At 40.1% G+C, this 12,556-nt stretch overlaps 1 protein-coding gene across 1 annotated transcript in view; it reads right to left on the bottom strand.

Moving 5' to 3' along the window:
* Positions 1–7,020: 7,020 nt before the first annotated feature.
* grid2ipa (glutamate receptor, ionotropic, delta 2 (Grid2) interacting protein, a) overlaps positions 7,021–12,556 on the bottom strand; it is a gene marked incomplete at its 5' end in the record, with an annotated part of 35,907 nt that continues 30,371 nt past the window's right edge. The window contains 6 exons of the mRNA XM_079829449.1: positions 7,021–7,560; positions 9,404–9,568; positions 9,920–10,038; positions 10,269–10,398; positions 10,521–10,607; positions 10,828–10,983. Coding sequence (XP_079685575.1) covers positions 7,477–7,560; positions 9,404–9,568; positions 9,920–10,038; positions 10,269–10,398; positions 10,521–10,607; positions 10,828–10,983 — 741 coding nt within the window. The 3' untranslated portion in view covers positions 7,021–7,476. The remainder of the gene's footprint in view (positions 7,561–9,403; positions 9,569–9,919; positions 10,039–10,268; positions 10,399–10,520; positions 10,608–10,827; positions 10,984–12,556) is intronic.

The raw sequence follows: 12,556 nt of genomic DNA, 5'->3' as shown, positions 1-12,556 counted from the left end.
AACTATATAGACATATTTAAAAACTAATACAAAATAACAATACAATTACTAATAATTTATTTAGTTTGTGAAATATTTTTAAACAGAATATATATAAACTAAATCTAATTCAAAATATTACCAAATTATACTAGCATATCAATGATACTAAAATAACACTGCATAATGCATATTAATTACTTTACAGTAATGATACATTTATGTTTGTATTACAGTTATGAGAACTGATGGGAGAATTATGCTTAATTTTCATGAAAATAATGTTCCTAAAAAATAGGCTTAATTTTTTAAAGCAAAATATAATTGCTGGTTATTTTGTTTGTTTGTGGTTTTCTTTTGGAGACACCATAACTTGTTTACTCACCGGCCACCAAGTCATGTTTTTGCCGGCAAGAAAATATCCATCCACAGTGCTCCTTTTGGTCTTCCACATGGACTGTTGGGTGAGCAAAGGTTATAAATATGTCATATACAAGATGTTAAGCCATAAATGTGATAAGTAACACATTTACTGGAGTAACATTTTGTCACTGTGAAATGATAAAGCAGTGCATTTTGTCATTTCAGTAAACTTACCCACAAGCCCACTGCCAGAACCAAGAGGAAATAGATGACAAGCACCACTATATCTGGGGTGGCCAGGGTGGTTGGCGGCGATGTGCCCTCGGCGGTAGAGGAAGGGGACACATCGGGATGTTCGGTGGTAGCCATGAGGTCAAAGGTCAATGAGTTTCTCAGGTGTGTGTCACTTTAAAACAACGGATGGTGGATACTCTCCCTCACATACCCACTTTGAGAAGCACATTCAATGTAATGATATCGACACGTGACTTTATGCCTTCACTGATTATACATTATCTAGCCTGTTTTCGCATGTTCATGCTTGTTGTGTTGTTTAACCAGATACCGGGTATAAGTTACAACAGAGGAATGGCAAATGTTTCCCTACAGAGTGTAAAACTGAAATATTACCTTCTAAGAAAGGACCAGGGGGCAGATATTACATGAAACTCATTTCATAAAGCACAAACAGAAATGTCATTATAGAGGCAGAACATTCGAGGAGGAACCCACAAAAAAAGACCATACTGTATGTTTCATAACAGATGTATGTGGTTTACTGCATGGATTTAATCAGTTTTACTCTCAACAGAAAAGAGAAATACTGTATATGCAAACATGTTGGTGGCATTAAAGTTTGTAAAGGCATTTGCATTATTATCAGGCACAAACACACCACTAGAAAACTAAAAGAGTTCCCACACATTTTAACCGGTGAATTCCCGGTTGAATGACCTTTCCAGTTGTTCGTTATACTAAACAAGGAAAGATAAATGAGACTGCAGTTACCCATGCTAATCAAGTATTTGAATCTGTTCCCTGAGATGAGGGAACAAAGGTAGTGTCAGAGCTGACCCTATGGGGAAACAACTTTCTCCTAGAAATACTGAAGCCTGATTGGAACAACGGTATTTTAACACAATGGCCAATGACGTTCAAGCACACAAAATCAGGGCTTGGTTCTGATGAAGCTATGAGAGAATAACTGTAGCTGGACACTGTTGTTCAGTTGGCCTAGCAGTCGCCGCAGCAAAAATTATAATAAAGTGGCAAATCTCTGTGCTTATGAAGTAGCAGAACTGAGGCCGCAGCTGCGAAGTGATTGGGAAGCGGTGGGTCTCACTGGTTAACGAATCAACTGAAGCCGAATATCGTAGCTTCAGAGGTTTTACTTAGCTGAGTGGGCTGGGCGGCAGAAGCACCGTGCAATAACAAAAAAGCCTAGCGGACTTTGTTGAAACACCTGACCCAAGAGAAGGGGCAGTGCCTATTTGTCCGCCACAAGCACGTTCTAAGATGATCATAATATGAATGCTTAGAAACCCCTAGATTATGGAATCTGGCAAAAGTGTTTGGAGAAGCCCATTCTGGTGCTGAGCATGTGTCTTCAAAAGACGCTCCGCTCTCCCATGCCCATGAGAAAGCCAAACCCCTTGTAGAGTGGGCTCGGACACCTATAGGGCATTCCACGTTTTGTGAACTGTAAGCCAAAGCTATCGCATCCACAACCCAGTGGGATAGCCTCTGCTTTGATGGCAACTGACCTTTAGTGGATCTACCAAAGCACACAAAGAGCTGCAAACTGTCTAGAGCACATTCAGGGATAGCGACTGTGGGGGGGGGGGGGAGTGCCACGACGCATGCGCGAGAACTGAGATTAACCCTACTCCGAAAGAGTGAGCAGCCAGTCAAGTAGTAGTAGAAGAAGAACGCCGTAATCTCAGTTCTCGCGCATGCGTCGTGGCACTCCCGCGAACTCTCGTCAGAGGCTCAAATTGAACAACAATAATAGTGTGATAAAGTCGTTATTTTTGTTGTTTTTCCGCTCAAAAAGTATTTTCGTCGCATGATAGACTTAATACAGAGCCACTGTAGTCATTTGGACTCCTTAAATGACGTTTTTACTTACTATTCTGGGCCATCAAGTTTCAGTCCCTCTGAAAGCCTATGGAGGAGTGAGACAGCTCTCAGATTTCATCAAAAATATACTAAATTATGTTCCGAAGATGAACGAAGGTCTTACATGGTTGGAACAACATGAGGGTGAGTAATTACTGACAGAATTTTCATTTTTGGGTGAACTAACCCTTTAACTCATGTGAGGGCAAGCAAAAGAGAAAGAGAGCACTTTCAGCAAAGCCGACTGGAGTGGCTCGAATGCGGAATGTGTCAAGGCTTTCAGAACTAAAGCCAAATCCCAAGAGGGGATCATAGATGGGGGAGGATGGTTTAGCCATGTTGTGCCGTGTAAAAATGTCCGTATACTTAGAGCGTAGTAAGTGCACGGCCGGTGTCCAAGCGCTTTTGTAAGGAGGACATAACTGGAATCAGACAATTCGCAGGGTCCTCATTCCTTGAGCTGCACCAGCTCTCAAAGACTTTACATCTATAAGCATAGAGGCTCCAGGTAGAGGGGGCTCTTGGGGCTCTGGCTCTTGCTTCAGTAATCGTCTTCTGGCTGGCAAGCTTAGCTGAGCGACTCAGATTGAGCACACCGCCTGAATTATGAAGTCCCTCCTCAGCGAGATGGACCAGGGGATATGCATATGATGGTGACAAGCCAGTGTAGCATTTGTTTACTTGAGCATAGAGGGCATCCAGTCGCTGTCCAAGATAAAAGACGAAGTGATTGACATGGGGCAATTCCCCAGTGCCATAGTCCCGAGTACATATATCTGTAGTGAGCTCTGAACATGACAGACCATCGTTCTGAGATGGAGACTTCTTATATCTCGTGAATGAGCAAGGAACTAGGACATTTTGTGCTTTATACAAGGCAGATCGTCACTTCGTGGTGGGGACTGCGTATATTGGCTCCTAAGGTTCACCGCAGGTCATCCTCATCATCTTCTGTCATGCCAAAATACCAGACCAGGCTGTGTTGGAGGGACGGAGAGTGTAGTTCAGAGGCATGCGGACACTGAATTGGAGTGAGCTTGTTCCGTGACTCTCCTGCATCCGGCTGCTGCTGATTCTTGCTCCGTGGTTCTTGGGCGGTGGAGGGTGGAAGTCGTGGAAGTCAAAGATGAAGTCGATATGGAGATGAAAGATCCTGACACTTCGCACAATCAATGTCAACAATGTCATAATCCCCAGAACGCATGTAGGGGAGCGTAAAGCCAGGTGCTGTCCGCTGGTTGGTGTTAATCTGGTGAGTTCTTCTTGAAGATAGAGCAGCTGTCTGAAGGAGAAAGATTCTGAGAAAATGATGTTCACCGCCGCCTTATTTAGGGAGCATTCCCACCCCTATTTCATGTGCTTGAGCGTCATTGGCCAGTGCGTTACAATGACGTTATTCCAATCAGGCTTCAGTATTCCTAGAAGAAAGTTGTTTACCCATTGTGTCAGCTCTGACACAACGTTGAGACTGAAGGGAACTGTATTTAGAAGTGTAAAGTTGTATATAAAGACTGTAAAGTTGTTTTTAAAGGGGTTTGCAAAAAATAATTTGAAAATCATAAAGTTACAGCATTAGTAGTAGCCCATTTCTAATTTCTAATTCTTCTTACTGACATGAATTAATACCCAATAATGTTCATGTATTCACATTAAATATAATTAAACCCTACCAAATATATTTAACCCCCACCAAAAACAAAACAAACAAGCATACAAACATAATCAAAAGTGCTTTTTCAGCCTGAAGAATTAAACGAAGCTGAATCAAAGATTTCAAACACTTTTTCAAGAGGAGTACAATTACTTGTACACAAATGGACATTACTACATAAACAAATAAAAAGAAATAAATGAACAAAACTAACCTGAATAAGGGGTCAGAAACAGTCAGAGGTCTCTATCCTAGTGAGCGGTCCATTCAAACAGGAAAGTAGGGTCTCCAGTGAACGAACCCAGAGTTTCTCACTGTAGCGTACAGATGATCCCTCTCCGATCAAAGGGGTCAAACTCCACTTGCCTTCATGTAACACTACACGCTGGTTAAAATGTAAGGGCGTTTTATTACCAAAACAGTAATGACAACAGAACAATGTTGCAACATCACTTATACAGAGTTACTTAGTAGAGGCGCCAACATTTATTATACATGATAAATTACAAAAGGGAAAACAAACTCTGAAATAGCCATCATGTCATTTCTCAAATTAATAAACAATAGTAGAAGTGCTGTACTGCCCTATAAATGTTCATAACTTAGTATAGTTAGTATATTTTTTGCATTCATCACCGCCAACCATTAATTTGTCTTTAAAGATGAAGTCGTTCAAATCTATTCTTCTTTGGGCTGTCCCATATATGATGAGAGCATGAAATGAGCTAGTAACATTGTGAAACATGCCCTAAAAGTAAAATACAAATCAATTTACATGACTGACATTATAATAATGGCCCATGAATAAAGTTAAATAACAGTAATAAATGACAGCTATGAAATGTGCTGAGATCATATGGTAAAAATATTTTCTGTTTTTATAATACAAGCCCCTGGTTCCTTACATTTCGTAGTAAAAAAAAAAGAAAAAAAGAAAAGTCAACCATGATACAATTCAAATGAATTAACATGATGAATATTACCATATATTACCATAACACTTACTGTTGTGGTCAAAAATATTGGCACCCCTGGTATATATGATCAAAGATGGCTGTAAAAATAAATCTGCAATGTGTATCCTTTTGATCTTTTATTTTAAAATGCGCAAAAATCTAACCTTTCATTGAAGTAAAATAATTGAAAGTAGGGGGTAAATCACATTATGAAATAAATGCTTTTCTCCAAAACACATTGGCCATAATTATTGGCACCCTATTAAATACTTTTTGCAACCTCCTTTTGCCAAGGTAACAGCTCTGAGTCTTCACCTAATAACGCCTGATGAGTCTGGAGAACACCTGACAAGAGATCAGAGACCATTCCTCCATACACAATCTCTCCAGATCCTTCAGATTCCCAGCTCTTCTCTTCAGTTCAGCCACTCATTCTCTATAGGGTTCAGGTCAGGGACTGGGATGGCCATGGCAGAAGCTTCATTTTGTGCTCAGTGACACATTTGTGTGTTGATTTTGATGTTTGTTTTGGATTATTGTCCTGATGGAAGATCCAACCACGGCCCATTATTTCCCAGATTTCTAGCAGAGGCCGTCAGGTTTTGATTTTTTATCTGTCGGTATTTGCTAGAATCCATGATACCATGTATCTGAACAAGATGTCCAGGACCTCCAGCAAAGAAATAGACCCACAACATTAAAGATCCAGCTGTATTTTTAACTGTGGACATGGGGTACTTTTTATCCCTGTTTGCACCAAACCCATCTGGCGAGTTTGCTGCCAAAAAGCTCTTTTTTTGTTTGTTTCATCTGACCACAGAACCAGGTCTTGTTTGACTTTCCAGTCGTGTCTGACAACTGAATATACTTTTTCTTGAAACCCTCCCAAGCAACTTGTGGTGATGGGTTGTTAGATTTTTTTAAAGTCTTTTTGACCCTAAGTCTCAACTAATCTCTGCAATTCTCCATCTCCTTGGAGAGTCTTTGTCCACTCAAACTCTCCTCACCGTGCATTAAGACGATATACACACGTCCTCTTCCAGGCAGATTCATAACATCTTTAGTTGATTGGAACTTCTTAATTATTGCCCTGACGGTGGAAATGGGGATTTTCAATGCTTTCACTTTTTCTTACGGATACTTTCTATTTTGTGAATGTCATGTTCTTAGTCACCCTGCTGTGCTAAAAAAAAAATTAATATTAATGTGAATATATGAGATATTTCACTCATAAAAAATTTAGGGGTGCCATTTATTTCAAAATGTGATTTACCCCCTACTTTCAATTCTTCAATGAAAGGTTAGGGGTTTTTTTGCACATTTTTACATAAAAGATCAAAAGGATAAACATTGCAGATATATTTTAACAGTCATATTTACCAGGGGTTCCAATAATTATGACCACAACTGTAGATAAAGGCTCAACCATGTGTGATGTGTCACAATTTTTACAATCTGATAATTTAATACAAATCATACAGAAAGTCCAGTTTAATGTTTTTAACATTCAGAGTAACAATGAACAGAATGATACAAGAATAATATGATTCACTGTGGTAATAAGGAATTAAAGATATAAAGCAGCACAAAAGTTACTTTTTAATTAAAAGTTAATATTTAAAAATAGTAAATGCATATAGTGAAATCATAATCTAGCTCCTCATTGTTTCTGTAACTAGTAAAGCAATATACCAACTACAGTAACGGCCTCTTTAGTACAATAATATATTTCTATATATGTATTTTTTTTTTTTTTTTTTAAAGAAATCATCATCAATAATTCATAATGTATTGCACTTAAATATTCTGCTTATCAGGAAAGACTTTATCAGTTAAGACATTAGTTTAACAAAATGTTTTACAGTACAATGACCAACCAACAACTCCAAACCAAGTTGTTTAAATACATTTAAGCAGAATTAAGACACATTGTTAAAGCACTTTTCTCCTAAATAACACTTTTATTAATATATCAAGTCATTCAAATCTGATGCTCACAGTCCTAATTACACTTTACATTAAATATATCTTATCTAACTGCACTTATTATGTTTACAAATCCACTGCAAAAAGTTTGCCGGCAATTCTCGTCCATTTTCAAGAGGCAAAAATGTCCTGGTTTTTGAGTGCCAAGAACAATCTAACAGTCCATCCTGTAAATAACGTGATGATTTAAAGCCATTTTAAAGCCATTTATAATCTTTCCCTGCACCATTTGCTCTATAACAGAAGCTTTCCTGTCCGATTTGTGCCCGAAAGCCTGTACAACTCTTGTGCACTATATTGTTACTCTACGTGTCTTTGAATCATCGTAAGGCTGTCACTAAATCAGATTGGACGGATATAGAAGTATGTATGTAAGTGAACGTTTATGTACTGTAAGTGTTTGCCTCATTTTGGGTGGTTTCATCACCAGTTGTCAGGAGAGGCTGTATGAGGGCTCCTGGGGCTGCGTGGAGGGATTTCTGTGGTCTGGATGTCACTCAAAGCCCTCTAAACAACAACAACAAACATATTGAAATACACATTTGATCCATATAAAATGCATACTCCTCATCCAGACTTGTGATACTCAAGAAATATCATAAAAACTAATCATTTTCACTAAAGTCCTTCCCTCACGGGTCAAAATGACCCGAGGCCCTAAAATTATACTGTTTTTTTTCCAGAAAACTCATTTCATTTTTATATTTTTTCTATTTTTAGTGCAATTTTATTTGAATGCAATTATTTAGCTTTAAATTACTAGATTTGATCAATAAGTAATAAATAAATAATAATTTAAGCACATTCTTCACATTCTTTCAACTTAAATTCAAAATAACTCACAATTGTATGTATAACCCTGTAAATTCAGCTCAAAATATTAAATGATATTACATGACTCCAAGTAAAACTTGGAGAATATTTATTTGAAGATGCTGATTTTAATTCAGAATAATAATAAAAAAGGCTGTTTTAATTTCACCATTTATTTTGCATTTGTGTGGGGTGGGGTTGTTCTGCATTGTAGATCTAACCACTTCATATCTGTGTGCAGTCTGCATTGTGACTGACTGATTTTTATTTGAAGAAATAGAAAAAAACAAACATTGCCCCATTATTGCCTTCTCACTGATACATTTTAATGGAAATTCCTAAGTGTGTGTGTGTGTGTGTGTGTGTGTGTGTGTGTGTGGGCATGTTTTCGTGAAATATCAGGACACAAATGTGTATAATGACATGGGTATGACACAGGTATTACAAAAAGAGGGTGAAATATGAGGACGTCCCCCATGTCCTCACTTTTCAAAATGCTTATATTTCACAAAGAATGAGTTTTTTTTCACAGAAAGTGAACTGCACAGTCTCCTGTGAGGGCTAGGTTTAGGGACAGGGGCAGTGTAAGGGGATAGAAAATACGGTTTGTACGGTATAAAAACCATTACGCCTATGGAATGTCCTCACATTTCACAAAAACAAACATGTGTGTGTGTGTGTGTGTGTGTGTGTGTGTGTGTGTGTGTGTGTGTGTGTGTGTGTGTGTGTGTGTGTGTGTGTGTGTGTGTGTGTGTGTGTGTGTGTGTGTGTGTGTGTGTGTGTGTGTGTGTGTGTGTGTGTGTGTGTGTGTGTGTGTGTGTGTGTGTGTGCTCCGATGAACACTCGATTTTTACATTTAAAAAAAAATGTTGATTGTATTTTCTAATTTTTGATAAAAAGAGATATCCAAAATGCCCTCTGTAAAAACCTTTAACTCTAATATGTCAACAAAATAACACATGAATTTTAAACCTGGCTTTATCCAATGTTTAGATGTTTTGTTTTGGATATGTATGCAAATTAATGCATATTTAAATAGACAATGCATCTTTTGCATATTTAAACATAAAATTTCAGAAAATTTGTAATACAAACATTTTTTTGTTGTTGCAATTCTTAAATGTTGTCAGTCAACCGGGGAAGTATGGTGAAATATTTTTGTTACATTTTTACCCTATTCGTCTTGGGTATCTTTAATAAACATCAGCTGTTTATGTATTTGACGATCAAATTCATGCCTTTCTGTATTATGCATATTGCACAGTTTTATTTACTGAGACAGTTTATTTATTTTTGACAGTGCATCAATGATGTTCTTTGTGTGTGTTTTTGGTCTTGTAACAGACATTGTTAATGTTTGGTAAATAGTGTTGTAAGCGAGTAGAGCATGTCTAAAAACAGCTCAGATGAGTGACCTATTTTTTTCCACCTGTCTGTGCTAAAAACCTCAATACATTTGTTTTACTAGCATTCGCCTCATTTACCATAGATTGACATAGAATGAAATATCCATCAGGTTGTCTAATACAAAGCTCACCTCAAATTTGGCAATGAACTCAGCGAAGATACCGAAGAAACTCTCAGTGGCGGTAGTCTTTCCATCCTCACCAAAGAACGATGCGACTTTGCAGAATTCTTCCATCGCCAGCTGTTGCAGAGACTCCAGAGACTGCACTGCGGGGTGACTGTTTTCCAGAAATCCCTACATGCAAGTAGTTAAGGTGGTTTGTGATTAATTTTTTGCAAATATCAAGAATATTCAGTGGTCGAGATATGGTATCTGACCCTGGATCTGCTTGGAAAAGTTGGCAAGTATAAGACATGCTAAAACATGTCAGATCCAATGGATGCATCATCTATATCAATGGTAAATTTGTTCAAATTAATTACCCCCCCCCCCATTTACATCCAAGTTGCATAGAATACCATTGTATTGTACAATTTACATTACAATTTGGAAATTCAATATACATACATCAAATATGAACTTCCCATGAGGACTTAAGATTTTAAGATAAAATCTAGCCATTTTAGATATTTTGATGGAGGATACACTCATAACAATAGCAAATCGATCATCAGTGGTGGCTGGCATCTTCTGGCAGGCTAACCGAATGTCCTGGATTGTGGCATGTAGGTCTTTAAAGTCAGATGTGATGTTTCTCTGATTCACTGTGGAGAACAAAGCAATGGAAAATAATAAAGAGATCTGCAGCACCCTCTATGGAAGCAAGAAACCAACTTCAAATGGGAATGATGATCCATGTCTTGGACAAAACTTGATGAGGAGCACCATGGATTGTGTAATCAGTGTCTTAAGCCTTCATCTATGAGACATCACTAAAAAACTAAATGTATTCGGACTGCATAAGAGAAGGAACTGGACTCAAGTAGATGTTCACCTTTGGCTGCTTGTGGCACCGTCACAAGCTCCTTCCTAAAGTCCAGAACCTCAGGAAAGTGCTGGCACAATGATTTCACCAGGATATGAAGAAATGTTGACTTTCCATCCACTGTTTTGGTGGTACTGAGCTTCAAGCAGAAAAATGAAGAATTGTATTAGAAATAAACACTTTAAATAAACTTTTACACAACCTAATGATAAACCTCATGAACTCATCTGCAAGAGATGCATACACAGCGACAAGGCTTACTTCAGTGAGAAAGTTGATCTTAAATCCAGTCGTTTTATTGGTCTTGGGTTGGCCGTTATTCAGATAATTCCCCATAGCCAGCACAAACTGAAAAAATAAACAAGTTAATCTACATGCCATGATAAGAAGGTCATTTTTACCCAGCATGTGCATTGCTGTGTGTATTTTGAACAGTCAGTCTTAAGAACATGTCAACAGTCTTTTATCTAGACTGTGAATGACTTTCTTTGTGTTTGATTTTGTGACTGTATGATCATGTGTGCCTGGGGAGAAACTAAATGACTCGGTGGAAATGAAGGAATTATACCTCCAGAATCTTGGCCAGTTTTTTGCTGTTCTTGAGCTCCAGTGAAGCTTTGAAAACACAGTCGTAGGCCCCTCTCATCTCCTCTGTTTTCTCTTGCAATGTAGTCTTAAAATGCAGGCTTTTCAAGCGGGTCTTATACTCTGGCACTGAAAGCATCTGAATATATACAAAAGCACAAGTATTGGTAAAATTATACTAAAAAAAATATTTAAAAAAACGTATACTTTACATACACCGAACAGGCATACATTAATATCCTAAATTGTGTTGGTCCCCCTTTTGCTGCCCAAACAGCCCTGACCCGTCGAGGCATGGACCCCTGAAGGTGTGGTATCTGGCACCAAGATGTTAGCAGAAGATCCTTTAAGTCCTGTAAGTTGGGAGATGGGGCCTCAATGGATCGGACTTGTTTGTTCAGCACATCCCACAGATGCTTGGTTGGATTGAGATCTGGGGAATTTGGAGGCGAAGTCAACACCTCAAACTTATGGTTGTCCATCCATCCATCCATCCATCTTCTTCCGCTTTATCCAGGGCCGGGTCGCGGGGGCAGCAGTCTAAGCAGAGATGCCCAGACTTCCCTCTCCCTAGACACTTCCTCCAGCTCTTCCGGGGGGACACCGAGGCGTTCCCAAGCCAGCCGGAAGACATAGTCCCTCCAGCGTGTCCTAGGTCTTCCCCGGGGCCTCCTCCCGGTTGGACATGCCCGAAACACCTTCCCGGGAAGGCGCTCAGGAGGCATCCGGAACAGATGCCCGAGCCACCTCAACTGACCCCTCTCGATGTGGAGGAGCAGCGGCTCTACTCCGAGTTCCTCCCGAGTGACTGAGCTCCTCACCCTATCTCTAAGGGAGCGCCCAGCCACCCTGCGGAGAAAACTCATTTCGGCCGCCTGTATCCGGGATCTTGTCCTTTCGGTCATGACCCAAAGCTCATGACCATAGGTGAGAGTAGGAACGTAGATTGACCGGTAAATCGAGAGCTTCGCCTTACGGCTTAGCTCTTTCTTCACCACAACAGACCGGTACATCGACCGCATTACTGCAGAAGCTGCACCGATCCGTTTGTCAATCTCCCGTTCCATCCTCCCCTCACTCGTGAACAAGACCCCTAGATACTTGAACTCCTCCACTTGAGGCAGGAACTCTCCACCAACCTGAAGAGGGCAAACCACCCTTTTCCGACTGAGGACCATGGCCTCGGATTTGGAGGTGCTGATCCTCATCCCAGCCGCTTCACACTCGGCTGCAAACCGTCCCAGTGCATGCTGAAGGTCCTGGTTAGAAGGGGCCAACACGACAACGTCATCCGCAAAGAGCAGAGACGAAACCGCATGGTCCCCAAACCTGACACCCTCCGGCCCCTGGCTGCGCCTAGAAATTCTGTCCATAAAAATTATGAACAGAACCGGCGACAAAGGGCAGCCCTGCCGGAGTCCAACATGCACCGGGAACAAGTCTGACTTACTGCCGGCAATGCGGACCAAACTCCTGCTTTGGTCGTACAGGGACCGGACAGCCCTTAGCAAAGGACCCCGGACCCCATACTCCCCGAGCACCCTCCACAGGATGCCGCGAGGGACACAGTCGAATGCCTTCTCCAAATCCACAAAACACATGTGGACTGGTTGGGCAAACTCCCATGAACCCTCCAGCACCCTGTAGAGGGTATAGAGCTGGTCCAGTGTACCACGGCCCGGACGAAAACCAGACTGTTCCTCCTGAATCCG

Source organism: Gobio gobio (genome assembly GCF_949357685.1).
Source record: "Gobio gobio genome assembly, chromosome: 1".
Taxonomy (NCBI): Eukaryota; Metazoa; Chordata; class Actinopteri; order Cypriniformes; family Gobionidae; genus Gobio; species Gobio gobio.
The sequence above is the reverse complement of the archived record's forward strand: the minus strand, read 5'-3'. Positions and strand labels throughout refer to the sequence as shown.